This window comes from Mauremys mutica, chromosome 2 (assembly GCF_020497125.1).
Source record: "Mauremys mutica isolate MM-2020 ecotype Southern chromosome 2, ASM2049712v1, whole genome shotgun sequence".
Taxonomy (NCBI): Eukaryota; Metazoa; Chordata; order Testudines; family Geoemydidae; genus Mauremys; species Mauremys mutica.
The window spans coordinates 76566325-76582282 of NC_059073.1; the positions used below are offsets into that span (position 1 = coordinate 76566325).

A 15958-nucleotide genomic window follows, 5' to 3' on the forward strand; every position below is an offset into this window, starting at 1 on the left:
CAACATAGCCAGGTGGGACTAGCCACAGTGCATACAACTGGCTCAGATTGACCAGACTACTGAAAAGCTGCTAGTAAAGGCAGCCTTCATGGAACCTGGAGCTCTACCTCTGTGTCTGTCTTCAAATGCACGTACCGAGCATATTTCTTATGGAAAAGATTAGGCAAGGGGGGAAAAAATCCTCTTCATTTTCCCTGGAAAGATATTAGACCCTTTGCAGGGAAGCTGACCCCCTTATTAACAAACACTGCTTCATCAAACTTGGCACAGTGACTCATAAAACTTAAAAACATAAAGAGAAAAAGTAACAGAAAAGAAAGATGAAGTTTCTAAATTGCGAAAACAAGTCCAGTGTGTATCTTTGCAGACTAGTCAATCAGAGGACAGAAATGCAGCATGTGAAGAAGACAGGCAAGACGAGTGTGATTTAGAGTCACAGGTTAAAGTGAACAAAGGTTTTGAAAAGATTTGAATAGCTTGGAAAGAAGGAGTTCCAGAAACTAGTCACTTTTTCACTTCTATAGTAGGGTATAATGTACAGAATAATTAATATGCAGTGCTAGTGTAGAAATTAGGTGGATACATGGTCAGATGTATAGGAAGCAGTAAGTTCATGTCTGTTTAACCCAAGAGGGCATTTCTGAATTGCATTTACAGATGAACAGGACACAGTAGAAGTGACAAGACAGTGCAATATGGACACACTTTGTCCAGTAATGTCTCGGGTTACAACATTCTAGACCAGAACACAATGAACGGAAGAAGCCACCCATTGAAAAAACAACACACACACACACACATAATTAGATAGTTGTTACCAGAAAATAATTGAATATGGCTTTTTATGCATATCAAGACCAAGGATCGAGGCTTATTATCTCCAACTGCAACCTACAATGGCAAAAACTAATACCATTAGAATACCAACTTAAAAAATGGTGGTATAACTTGAGGAATTAGTAATAGGGTCTGGCTAGGGACATATCAAATTCATGGTCCATTTTGGTCAATTTCACAGTCATAGGATTTTTAAAATAATAAATTTCATGATTTCAGCTATTTAAATCTTAAATATCATGGTGTTGTAATTGTAGGGGTCCTGGCTTTAAAAAAAAAAGAGGGAGGGTGGGGGGCATTTCTGCAAGGTTATTATAGCAGTGGTTGTGGCACTGCTACTCTTACTTCTGCGCTGCTGCTTCTGGCGGTGCTGCTGCCTTCAGAGCTGGGCGGCTGGAGAGCGGTGGCTGCTGGCTGGGAGCCCAGCTCTGAAGGCAGAGCCGCCACCAGCAACAGCGCAGAAGTAAAGATGGCATGGTATAGTATTGCCACCCTTACCTCTGCACTGCTGCCTGCAGAGCTGGGCCCTCAGTCAGCAGCTGCCGCTCTCCAGCCACCCAGCTCTGAAGGCAGCATAGAAGTAAGCACAGGAATAACACGACCCCTCTAAAATAACCTTGTGATCGCTCTGCAATTCCCTTTTGGATCAGGACTCCCAATTTGGGAAACACTGGTCTCCCCTGTGAAATCTGTATAGTAGGGTAAGGGCTCGCAAAAGACCAGATTTCACCGGAGGCGGGGGACCATATTTCACAGTCCATGACACATTTTTCATGGCCGTGAATTTGGTAGGTCCCTAGGTATGGGATGTGAAACATGTAAATCACTGGACAGAGAACATGGTGATATGACCAGAAGTTAACATCTGATGTTATACAGCCGGAGTCCGCCTCATAAAACTTCTAATCATAAGATCGCATGTACTGAATATGTGCAGAGAGCACGGACTAAATAGGCACAGTCATCTACCTACTGTCTCACCTCTAGATGTTCTCTTTCAATTGCAATTTGAGGCACCATAGTGGGGTGTTCTGGGAAAGCTCGGACTGTCTCCTGCCTGTGGTTAGAGATCATTTGATAACACTGCTCATATAGCATCTTTCACAAGCATAAGAGTTATTAAAGGACTATGCTTTAAAATATTAAGTCTATGGCTTTTTTAATTCCTTATGCTGAGTGACACTAAGCACTTCAACCCCACTAAAGTCAGCTGGAGTTAGATATGCACCTTACTGCTCAGGATCAGGCCCTAAATGAACAGGATGTTCTGATAGCCATAATCAGTAATGTAGTTTAAAAAAAGCTAAATAATCTGAGTGCTCCAGATGGCATGAGCTAGAGACAGCTGAAAATGAAATTTGAATAGAATTTGCTGGGCATCCTCTGCTAACTGAAAATCTTTTGCATTAAAGTAAGTTTTACCTCCACGTTTACTCTTTTGGTTTGGCCTCAGGGAAAGCCCCTGGGATGAAATGAATTTCCAACAGAACATAATTTTATAAAAAAGTGTAACCGCTCCAATCCAGAACGATGATTAAATGCAATATTTCAGCCCAGACCATTTTTAATCAGTTAAGTACCTGTAATTTGGGACTCACAATGGGAAACCTTGATAGACTTAATAGCTGCACAACTGAACATTAGGAGTGCAAATACTGCACTTATTTACACCATTGTAAATCTGGAATAGCTCCATTAATTCTGTGTGGAGAGGTGCTATATTTTCCATACACAAATAGCCAACATGTTCTTCCAGTCTAGATGACTTATTTTAGCATGAGGATTCCAAGCCAGAATCCCATGGTACTGAGCAGTCTCTCTCACATCCTCCATCTTGAGCTGCCCTCAACACTCTCCCCACCTCTCTTCATTCTCCCAGCAGACTGGAAAAGTCCTTACATTTAAAGATGCAGTACACAGAAAATAGGATAATATCTCCTCAGAGCTGAATAGCAGCAGACTTCCTTCTTATTTCTTTATTGAGAAAAAGAGTATTTTACTTTCATTATTAATTTTTGTCTGTGCACTTACTCCAGCCAATGTGATGTAATTATTATTTATTTGTATATTATGGAATCCAAGGGCACCAATCAGATATCAGGCCCACACTGTACTACATATTCTCTGGACAGATATGCAGCAAAGAGGACAGTCCCTGCCCCAAACAGCTTAACAAGATACATGCTCTGTGTATGTCTTTGTTCATTAATGTAGTTTTTATTGCCTCTGATCTCCAGCCTGCTCTGTGTCAGCATGTTGTCCATTTTAACTATATATTTATTCGTTTGGGTAGCAGGGATATCTTGTTACCTGCAAAAGTACCAGGCACTTTGCTAGTGCGATGGAAATAAATAGCAATATCTATTATACATTCCTGTCTAGGCAGAAGTCCATGACAGTTTCAACTGTATTTTCAAAAGAAAGATTCATGAAAACAATTAAATGACTCCCCTACATATCATGTCATGTAACAGTTCCTTTCAATCATCACTGGCATATGAGGCATTTCATTATCAACAGATGGGATGCTAACAGGCAGTTTCAACTCCCAGTCATACAGGGTTAACTTTAGATGTCCAAAACTGACAGTTTGTTATGATTTTATGTTAGCTCACAGCTCAATTTTAAATGTACCATGTCACTGAGCTTGTTAGCAGCATCGCAGCCGCCTGAATTAACACTCAGTTCATTTTAGTTTGTACCTGGCCATACAACCACCACCGGTGTAAGATCATTTAATATACTGTTTATAAAGACAGCAATTATTTTTATCTTGACAATGTAATATAAATTGGATAGAGCAGATATTAAAAACATTACAATTCTCAAGCAGTGTATTAACGATGCCCTAAAAACATAATTACTATCAGTCTCATTATGCCAAAGAATTTCTCACTACAGCTTCTATTTTCTTTCCTTTTTGCTAAACAGGAGTTTTTATGTCCAGATTTAAAATGTTTAAATTTTGTATAAACTGCTACAATCCCAAACTTTTCATTGCTAATTACAAAAATGTGGGATCAGAATGTCAGGTCACTTAATACTCTGAGTAGATGTATTCAAATTAATGGGTCCAGGATTCTGTCTAAATATGACTTCTGGGATTTATTTGTAGTTCTACAGACAAAATACCCCAACTATTGACTGCCTTAAGGGCAAATTATCTCTGAAGCTATGTCAGTAATTAGTAACTTGTTTAATATTTGTGGAAAATGGTATGAAGTTCTGCTCATGTGACAACGGCATGAATGCAGTGAGAAGGGACACACCAAAACATTGTACTCTGCTTCATCATTCATGGTCATCGCTTGAGTGGAATGTGGGACTCACTCACATTAACTGCAGTCTTTCTTCTGTCAAATTCACTAAAAAAGGGGTTAAAATAAGAAATTACACTGGTGACATGCTCCTGAGAAGAAACAATCTTTCAGGAAGATTAAGCTTTAGAAAAGGTCATTTGAATTAACAGCTTCCCTATGAACTAAATCATTACTGAGAGAATCCCTCTTTCCCACACATTTGTTTTAAAGACAAGGGAATTAGTGGTCATGCATGCTTCCCCTCACAGCTCAGTGGACATGCAGGAGCCTGCTCAATTGTGTGGCGGGTTTGTGGGGGGTGAGGGGGATGACACCCTCCCCGCTGAATGGGATCAGAGACTTAACGCATTTCATTTGTGACCCAAGATAAAAATCTAATCCTCGGTCTTCAGAAGAACTGTAACCCTACTGCATTGTTTAGGGCCCCTTTTCCACCCACTGACATCCTCAGACCAAACTTCTTAGCTATTGCTAAAAACTTAAATTTTGTTTCTTAAGTCTGCCCCATACCTAAAGGAAATGAGCTTGCGTAACTCAAGGTCCGTCTACACTGCCTCACAGTCTGGCCTAAAAGGGTATGAATAGCAGTATTCATCAAAATGTTGTGCTGTATCTCTCCCATGTGGGTGCTGTAGGCAAGAATCATTCACTTCCACAGTGTCTGCATGGGAAAGTTACAGAGCAGAATTTTAGTGCACACTGCTATTGTCAGATCTGGAAGCCTTTATATCAGGTTGGCCAAAGTGCAGCCTTTGCGCTAGCCTTTGATCAAATTGGAGCACTATCTATGTGGATTGATAGTCTGATTTCCACCTTAGCATTAAAGAAGAGTGGCCACAATTTACTTAATATTAGACAAATTAGGTATGCTCCTAGGCTCGCAGCAAGCTGCCAAAGCAGCTTTAGCTGGGCAAAGTGTGACCACTCTGCGTAAGAGTGTAACATTTCACTCTTGAATGTTGGCCATGTCTCTGAATAACTCACTTCTGTTCTATATTATAGAACACTATGTAAAAGGCCTAGAGCTATATATAATTAACCACTTCAGCATGTGTATAATTAGAACCTAACATAATAAACATTAAGCCCCATATACTTTTTGTAATGCAGTTTCAACTCCTTTCATTAGATATTAATCAAAGAGCACATATGCTCTGCTTGCCACTTCAGGCAGTTTTTTTTGCTGTTGTTGAATCAGTTGAATCCATCAGGAATGTAAATTACAAGGCATGATGGAGGGATTTGTTGGAAAAAAAATATTGTTTCCAGTAAAACCTTTAACTGATCATTCAAAATAGAAGGCATGAATGGAGGCAGCTGGTTTAAAACAAATGTTACAGTTCAAAGTAGTAAATCTTAACAACATACCGGTAAGTAATATGCTGAACTACCATGGTTGTACACTCCAGTAACTTAGCAGAGACTAAGGATCTTTTCTCCTCTGGATCATGTGAAAGTCAGATCAGTAATGGGATATAGATGTGGTTCTCAAACTTCCACATTGGTCAGAACTTAAGACAGGGAGGCTTCAGAGAACTTTTTCTCCCATCCCTTATCCACACCTTCCATTCCATGTGGAGCCTGGATGACTCAGTTACATTAAATAGTAGGACACTATTATAGAGACCAGCTGAAATAAACTTGCTTTAATGCAATAGATTCAGCTGCTTGACACTAGCTGTGCTATTTATTTCCTCTCCATGGGTGTAGGACTTTACATTAGTAACAAATCTCTTCTCCTTGCCTTCAGCGCTCACTGCCCTTGGCCTCTTTGCAGTTTGAGTCTGCCCTCTGAATTTAATAAACCCACACTGACTGTGTTTGCCATAAAGCTGACAAAGAAAGTCTTTGTAAACAGACTCCAGCAACCTAACAGGACTACATACTGGAATCTCTACTTGTAATCCAGTATATGCACAGTTAAAGATTTCTGGGATAGGGTGTGACTGATGGAGTTCAATTATACATACTTCCTCCTTGTGATGGAAGAGGCTCTGTAGACCACAATTTGAAAATGATTGGGAAAGCCATTTAGAAAGATATTACCACTAGAGCTAGCTGGAAAATGGATTATTGCCCTGCGGAAAATTTTGACTTTTGATCCTAAAACCAAAAATTCAATCATAAACCATAAGCTTTTCTGGTTTAGATTTTTCAAGGAAAACCTGACATTTTTGAATGTCATGAAAAAATTGTTTAATTGAAAATCCAATTTTCCACCAGAAAACAGTTTTGATGGAAAATTTTCACCTGGCCTTAATTACCACCCGATGGCTTAGGTAAAATGGGTTCAACCACTTTGTAGCAGCAGAAGGAGCCATTTTAAATTGGTCATTATGTCTTGTAAACCGATATCTGTGAGGTTTTGTTTTTGTTTATATATTCAGAATTTAGCAATGTGCATCAATAAAGGGAGGTCTGAAAAAAAAAAACTGCCCAGAGGGAAAGGCAGTTTATTAACAAATTTTCTCAATTAGAACTACATTGACATACTGGAGATTAGAAAAAAGAGTAAGAGACCCAAGACAGACTAATGTTAAATGCACAGTTTATAATTTATAGCATCTTGACAGTGCCATATTTTTCTAGGTTTTCAGCCCAGTTTCTAGAACAGTAGTCCATGTCACCTTGGAACAAGGTTGCTGGCCCTCTAGTAGAGAGGCCATTACTTTTAATACGCATGGAAACTGAACTACCTTCTCACTCTCACAGCTAGTTCCTACGTATCAAAGTAGAACAGGAAAGCCTGCACTGTCAGTGCTGTACCGATTCTGTGAAAGGACCACTTCAGTTTCCAACGGTATTTCAGCTCCTTCCCTGAACTCCAAACACCAAGTTTTTAAAGTAAAAAAACCACACACTTTTGAATATGCCCTCTCAGCATATGCATCACCTGTACAGACTATGCCCCCAAAGCATTCTACATCTTCTACAACAATACAACATGAGAAAGGGTTAAAGAACTACATATTGAAATGAAAACAGATGTGATTGTATAGTTGTGTCTGACCTACAGGAAGGGTGGCAACAGGGTTTGGTGAGGAAGGAAAGAGGAGAGAGAAAAGATGGCAGAAATTAATTCTTTGAGTAATACCTGCTAACTCAAGTCTCCATGCTTGTCAGCATATCACTAACACCTACATTTATGTTTTATTACACTAAGAATAAAAAAAGAAAAAATATTTTATCCAAAAATTAATTTACAGCACACCTCGCATTGTATGATGCTATAACCCATGCAAACAGATCTCACATATTTCTCTTTCCATACAGCATTATAAAAAACACCAGTTCTCCTTGCACAAAAGGCCTCAGATGGCTGTTTCATTCTCTGTAAACATTCGTGGACAAACAGTTAATTCTGCCCTGGTTATTTTCCTTGTCATAGATGTGCTTATTTTTAGCCATCATGTGATTCTCCAGTATTTTCCAGGCACTGCTTTAGCCATCCGATTCTCACAGGATACTTCAAAGCAAAAGGCAAAACATCCTTCAGACTGAAGAATCTTCTGGAATTTTAACCTAATAAAATTATTTACATACTAAGTTGTCTTTTGTCCACAAATTTTTGATGCTCCCCACCCCAAAAATATGGTGGCCTACTGAGGTGTGATTTACATTTGGGAATGCTTTCATAAGCTTTCTGAGCTGAAATCCCAACAACCTGATCAGACTATTTTATACAGGCAGAATTAAAATTGGCATAAACAACAAAAAAAAGTTGTATTTTAATCCCTCACAACAACTTTGAGCCTACATCTGTTGACTGTTTACTACATCATAAGGAAAAACAGGGTATAAGAGAATATTTAAAGGACTTGAGCAATATTGAGCTGGCAGATGGCACTATATATGAGGAACCTGTGGTGCTTGCGGCAAGCCTGTAATGGAGTATATACTGTTGGTACCAATCCTTATGAAAACAGGTATGTGTTTTCCCTTGTACAGTGGAATAGTATGTGATGAAGTGGGGCTCCTTATTCCAGAGAACTGACACTTCATGTAGTCTGAAAGGTACAATTATCAAATTCCATACATAGATCATACTATATATCAGTTATTTTTACAAATTGGCTCTGCCTTACCAAGGAATGAAGGCAACATGAGGGTGGCACAGAAGATTAGTCCCAGGAAACTATTTATGCTACAATTTCCAAGCTGCATTATCCTTGACCTGCCCTGACTTTTAAGAGTGACTGCTCTTTGAAGATGTCAGAGAAAGCTCCTTGGAACACTCATTTTTTAAACAAAGTTAATATTTCTCCTTACTCTTAATTTTTACAAACAAAACAAACTTAGGTTGCTAAATGCAAGTTGGGGAGCAAATGCAGCATTTGCATAGATATGGATAAACATCTATTTACAGAAATGGTAAACAGATGCCAAACTCCATCTGGCTCTGAGGGTTTGGCATCAGATTAAGGCAGACTGAAAATAATTCTAGCTTGTTACAACTACCTTTTAGGGGTAAACTTTCAAAGCAGCCTTTAGGGATTTAGCAGTTTAATTTTGTTAGTGGGAGATTCCCAGCTAAATCTTTTTGTACTTCTGAAAAAACAGAACAAAATGTTAGGAAAAGCATTAACTAGTTAGGAATAATAATTAAAAGATTTACATTATAAGTGTCTGATTAAAACACAAAATAATATTTTGTGGAGCAAATCAATATTAGTGTCTCTGCCAACTAGGTAGATATAGATAATATTTCAATCTATCTATATCTATATAGATTTATTGGTGGCTAAATATTAGGGCTATCAAGCGATTAAAAAAATTAATCATGATTAATCGCACTGTTAAACAATAGAATGTCATTTATTTAAATATTTTGGATGCTTTCTACATTTTCAAATATATTGATTTCAATTACAACACAGAATACAAAGTGTACAGTGCTCACTTTATATTTATTTTTGATTACAAGTATTTGCACTGTATAAAAACAAAAGAAATAGTATTTTTCAATTCACCTAATAGAAGTACTGTAGTGCAATCTCTATCATGAAAGTTGAATTTACAAAAGTAGAATTATGTACAAAAAAAATGCATTCAAAAATAAAACAATCTAAAATTTTAGAGCCTGCAAGTCCACTCAGTCTTACTTCTTGTTCAGCCAATCGCTCAAACAAGTTTGTTTACATTTGCAGGAGATAATGCTGCCCGCTTACAATGTCACCTGAAAGTGAGAACAGGCATTCTCATGGCACTGTTGATTTTCTTTTTTAGTGGTTTGGTTTCTGTAGTTTCTGCATCAGAGCATTACTGTTAAACAGTAGAATACCAATTGAAATTTATTAAATATTTTGGATGTTTTTCTACGTTTTCATATAATATTCTGTGTTATAATTGAAATTAAAGTGTATATTGTTTATTACAAATATTTGCACTGTAAAAATGATAAACAAAATAAATAGTATTTTTCAATTCACCTCATACAAGTACTGTAGTGCAATCTCTTTGTCGTGAAAGTGCCACTTACAAATGTCGATTTTTTTGTTACATAACTTCATTCAAAAACAAAACTATGTAAAACTTCAGAGCCTAAAGTCCACTCCATCCTGCTTCTTGTTCAGCCACTTGCTGCCCACTTCTTATTTACAATGTCACCAGAAAGTGAGAACAGGCGTTTACATGCACTTTTGTTGCCGGCATTGCTGCAAGGTATTTACATGCCAGATATGCTAAACATTCATATACCCCTTCATGCTTCAGCCACCATTCCAGAGGACATGCTTCCATGCTGATGACGCTTGTTAAAAAGATAATGCGTTAGTTAAATTTGTGACTGAACACCTTGGAGGAGAATTGTATGTCTCCGGCTCTTTTACCTGCATTCTGCCATATATTTCATGTTATAGCAGTCTCGAATGATGACCCAGCACGTTGTTCATTTTAAGAACACTTTCGCTGCAGATTTGACAAAACGCAAAGAAGGTACCAATGTGAGATTTCTAAAAGATAGCTATAGCACTCGAGCCAAGTTGTAAGAATCTGAAGTGCCCTCCAAAATCTGAGAGGGACGAGGTGTGGAGCAAGCTTTCAGAAGTCTTAAAAGAGCAACACTCTGATGGGGAAACTACAGAACCTGAACCAGAAAATCAACCTTCTGCTGGTGGCATCTGACTCAAATAATGAAAATGCAAATACGTTGGTCTGCACTGCTTTGGATTGTTATTGAGCAGAACCCATCATCAGCATGGACGCATGTCATCTGGAATGGTGGTTGAAGCATGAAGGGACACATGAATCTTTAGCGCTTCTGGCAGGTAAATATCTTGAGATGCCGGCAACAACAATGCCATGAGAACACCTGTTCTCACTTTCAGGAGACAAGAAGTGGGTGGCATCATCTCCTGCAAATGTAAAGAAACTTGTTTGTCTGAGCGATTGGCTGAACGAGAAATAGCACTGAGTGGACTTACAGGCTCTAAAGTTTTAGATGTTTTATTTTTTAATGCAATTATTTTTTGTACGTAATTCTACATTTTTACGTTCAACTTTCATGATAAAGAGATTGCACTACAGTACTTGTATTAGGTGAACTGAAAAATTCTATTTCTTTTGTTTTTTACAGTGCAAATATTTGTAATAAAAATAAATATAAAATGAGCATTGTACACTTGGTATTCTGTGTTATAATTGAAATTAATATATTTGAAAATGTAGAAAGTATCCCAAAATATTTAAATAAATGATATTCTATTATTGTTTAACAGTGCGATTAATCGCACAATTTAATTGTGCGGTTAAAAAAATGATTTATGATTAATTTTTTTAACCGGTTGACAGCCCTAGTATATACATGCATGATATATTCCTCTTGGGACTCTATTGGTAAGTGCAAGTATTCTCATCCAATAAGAGACCTTATGTAAATTGCACTGTCTAAAGGAATGAGTTAAGACATGACATATTGGTGAAACTAAAATACACTTTACTAAATGGGTTAAACCCACCCTCCAATGAACTACCAACACTTTTGACTAAACATAGAATCTTGTTCTAGATATAATGGACAACTGATGTTGAAGTACACAAAAATTCTCCATTTGGAATCTGGTAGAAAAAAATATCAAAACAGCTTTACAGATAAACACTAATTCCAGCCTAGATTTAAATTAATGGAAAGAAAATCAATGTACTTCCCGAGTCTTCAAATCCTGTCTAGAAATTGTCAGAAGACCTTTATTTGTCCCACCCAGCACTTGAACTGGGGAAATGTCTTATGTGTCTCAGTTTTTCCTCCAGTGTCGCTTTTAATTTTTTTCTTCAAACTAGCAGCAGCCTGAAGACTGAGGATATGGCATTACCACCCACACCTCTCTTGCCCAGTTCAAATACTGAAAGCTATTCCATTTCCTCAGAATCTTCCAGCTATTAGCAACACTCACTAATTCCCTCTGCAGATGGTCTGATTTGCCATCCATGTTAAGCTTATACTTAATAAGTATTTTTAAAACCATTCACTTTAAATTAGCAATAGAGCTTAGCAATTTTCCTTTTTTGAAGGGGGGTAGGGAACTACCACTCAGGGAAGTACACACAGAGTTGGCTATCAGGGTTGTTGTTCTGGATGCTAAACCATTACCAGGGATGACCTGGGGTGTGTGCGCACCAAATCAGGGTTGTTTTTTTTCATTTAGCTGTTCAGGGAGCATCAAAAACATGCCTCACCCTATGTGACAACACACCTATGGCCATCCCTAAGTACACAAAAGACACCAGCTCCTCAGAAATTCAGAACGAAAGGTTAAAAATATAGGAGGTACAAAACCAAAATGTGGTCGTGTTACAAACCTGGCATAAGAGGCTGGCAGTGTTTTCCTGAAACACTCCACTGCGCTAGCTGATGTTGACCTTGCTGGGAAAGTGGATTGAGTGAGTGTTGCTAATTCATGGAGGACGGTGGTTCAACCCCACACGGATATAAAGGAAAGTAGGGAGCAGCATGTTCCATCTCTTGGATCTAGGCTTTAGACTGAGGAAGGAACTGTAGAAGCAGCCAAGCCTGGGGTAGAGTTTTGAACTGAACTTTATGTTATTGTTAATTTAAATGCTGAAGGCAAACTTCAGGAAAAGGTGAGTATTTGACTCTACACAACGTGTGGATTTTATTTGAGAGCAGGCTGGGAAAGGACTTACTCCCACCCCAAAACGATGAAAAACAGATTAAAGCAACGAGATTGCACTACATGCTTAGGGTTATTTTTAAGATGTTTCTGCTACCCTCTTGTTCCCTGGTTTAGTCAAAGTGATAAAAAAGCATCTGTTTTGTGACCCATACTCTCTATGGACAGTGTAGGAACAATTGAGAAATGGATCTTTGGTGCTTATTCCCATTTCAGATACATGCTGAGTAATAATAATAAAAAAAAAAAATCAATGATGCCTTTGAAGATATAGGACATTACTTCATGTGGTCCACTTAGAAGATTACTGTGTCTGAATGATCAGCACATTTAAAAATACAAATCAATCCATTTTCTGCTTTTGGGCCAGCACTTAGGATCTGGAAACATTCCAGATACCAGAAAACCGGACTATGCTAGCAATTGTACGTGGGGGAACTGTTTGTTATATTCTTGAGTAGTTTATATCACCCAGGTTCAGCAGCAAAACAGTCAATTGGCTTTGTCTCCAACATTAGGTACACAGGAGTCATGGGATTTATCTCCCAGACCGTAAAATCTTCAGTAATAATGTGGCAGGTCAAAACACACCAACAAAATGAATGCCCACAAAAAGTCCATTTATATAATCTAGATGGTGAGCCCCAAATAGTGCGAAGTACAAAACACAAAGAGCATGGTGGCTGCATGTTGAAACCCCATTTCTAATTTGACCCCATATTTATATAAGCTATTGACAGCAGATTAAGACATTACTATACCATTATCTGTAAAATGGAAATGGAAATCTCCAAGATTTACAATACCTGCAGTGGGGGAGTTTGCATGATGGGACTTTTTTGGTAAGTTAAAGATCTGTTCACCGGGATCTGGTGGGGGAAGAGCATCTTGGCCTTGTCGAGCCACGACAGGATCATACTCTTTACCGTCATAGTTGGCATCAAAGAACTTCTTAAACCATTGGATAAAATCTAAGTTGTCTTGGAAGCGCCCTTTCACCAATTTCTCCACTGGAATCACCTATAAAATACAATGGTAAAAGGTTCCAGTAACATGCATTGCCAGTACATACATAAATTGTTAGATAATCTGAGAAATAGCTACCAATGTGGTGTCTCCTGTATCATTCTGGATTTAGAGTGATATGGTTAAGGTCTTCTCAGCTTTGTGCTTAGTTATATATAAAGCCCCTTTAAATACTCATTTTCTAGCACTATTTTTCCTTGAACAACATTAAGCTAACCTCTCAATAGTGCATGTTCTTCTAAAAGGTAGAAGTACCTGTACTATGATACCATAGTATGGAGTCTTGCAACCTGACCCAAACCCCATAGTACCCCATCTTCAAGTGTCGGGTTCAGCTCGGGTCTGAAAACAACCCAACACATTTGGGCGTGACTCGGGTAGTCTCTCATCATCTCCTCCTGCCCCTGGGGTTGATGAGGCAAGGTGGCAGTCGGGCAGAGGCTGCTAAGTGCCCTGCTCCTGCTGGCCATGGTTATGCTGAGCTGTGTGCACCATGGAGCGAGCGTGCTGAGGAATTGTAACATCTATTATGCTGTAGAACGTACAGTGCAATGAGGTGGGGCAGCCAGCTGCACCGGTACATGTAGACTCTGCTATGACAACACCACAAGCAGGAGGTGAATGGAGATGGATTGTGGGCAAAGGGCGTGGGGAGCCCCCACCAGAACAAACCCTAAGGATGAGATGGCAGCAGTGTTGACACAGGTTGGGAAAGTGGGGAGGAGTGTCAGATTTTGGTTGGATCAGGTCTGAAAACAACTTGACACTCAAGTTGGATTTGACCATGCGCTAGTCAAGTTTGGGATGGGCTTTAAAATTAGGCTTGTGCAGACCTCTACCATTGTACATAAGCCTTTTCAACTGTTCTTCTTCAGATATGCTCCTTTTAGCTTTGAGTGACAACTGGGTTGCATGTAGCCAGTCTGAAACTACTGTCATCTTTAACAACAAGTAACAGGGAGTCCGTTGGAGATTTTAGTTAACATATTTCATGCGATTAGATGCATGTCCTAAAAATGAATAATTTCTTCAAAAAGCAAAGGGTCAGATTCTGGCTTGCATGGAGTATGTGTGCAAGGAGCTGTCAGAACACAGGAAATCCTCTTTCACACTTCCCTGTGTACGCATGGTGGGGAAACAGAATCTCAAGTGTTCTCATTAGACAAACCTATGTAAGCACCGTTAGTGCTGGGTGTGTCTGCAAAAGGATCACAGAATCATAGAAGTGTAGGGCTGGAAGAGACCTCAAGGTATCATCTAATTGCTCCCCTGTCCTGAGGCAGGATTAAGTATACTTAAACCATCTCTGGCAGGTGTTTCTCTAACCTGCTCTTAAAAACCTCCAGTGATGAGGATTCCACAGCCCCTTGAAAACCTATTCCAGTTCTTAACTATACTTACAGTTAAAAAGTTCTCCCTAATAGCTAATCTAAATCTCCCTTGCTGGACACTTATTCAATTACTTCTTGTTCTACCACCAGTGGCCAGGAATACAATTGGTCACCATTCTCTTTATAATAACCTTTTTCATATCTGAAGACTTATATCGTCCTCCTTCAGCCTCTCTTCTCTAAACACGCCCAATTCTTTCAACCTTTCCTCATCATCTCCTGCAAATGTAAACAAACTTGTTTGTCTGAGTGATTGGCTAAATAAGAAACAGGACTGAGTGGACTTACAGGCTCTAAAGTATTACATTGTTTTACAACATTCATGTTTTCTGAATTTTTTTTTTGGTGCTCCCCTCTGGACTGTCTCCAATTTGTCGTCATCTTTCTTAAAGTGGGGTGCCCACGATACTGTACGTCTCCAAAAGGGAAAGAAGCTGTTCCTTGGTGCACTCCCACAAAATCCTCAGAAGCATTCTGCCCACCTGTGTCCTGTTCAAGAAGATTGTCACCAACCAATACTGCTATGCCCTGGCACCCTCCACCCTGCCTCTGTAGTGAAGCAATGGATTTAAAAGCCACAATGGAGTTCAAACTCATCTATATTTTTGAAATACACACTCATTCTAATACTGAGGTACTAACCTGATCATTCCCACCCCACCTTCCCCACATGCTGTATACAGAATGGTTTGTTTACATGCAAGAGTTTGGGAAACTGCCCATGGAGTTTTAATGAGCTATAATGGAGACTGTGAGAAAGTCTCTTCTGTATCAATATCTTGTGAATTCTTCACCAATGTGAAGACTCTAATGAAACTGATTAAATCCCAGTACTGCAGCATAATGATAGGGTTCTGCACTGCTCTTTGAAGATCAGGATTCAATTGCCATTCCCCATTTCAGTGGGCAGATAAAGACTACTGTAGGAATGCTGGAAGTGCCACCTTGGCTTGCTTAGCAATAATTCACATTTTCTTCAACTGGAAAAGGGGGGTGCCTAGAGTCTCGAGGGGAATGGAAATTATAAGGCTAAGCCGATGACACAGTGTTTTAAAAAACCAAGAGCTAGCCTGTACATCACAGATCATGTCACATTTTGTAGAATATCCCCTCAGTCTATTGTGTTTGTATTTTTAATGATGCACTGGCAAACAATGAGTTTATTCCTTATAAAAAAAAGAAATGACTGTCAACTTTATTAGGCTTTTCAATGCTTTGCTAAAAGAATCCATTTTAAATAGAAGCACCTACAGCA

General features: G+C 38.8%; 1 protein-coding gene across 2 annotated transcripts in view; it reads right to left on the minus strand.

Moving 5' to 3' along the window:
- The window catches only part of MAPRE2 (microtubule associated protein RP/EB family member 2), a 142589-nt gene that overhangs the window by 24233 nt on the left and 102398 nt on the right, over positions 1 to 15958 (minus strand). For both annotated transcript variants that reach the window (XM_045005974.1, XM_045005975.1), the window contains one exon: positions 13093 to 13306. In XM_045005974.1, coding sequence (XP_044861909.1) covers positions 13093 to 13306 — 214 coding nt within the window. The remainder of the gene's footprint in view (positions 1 to 13092; positions 13307 to 15958) is intronic.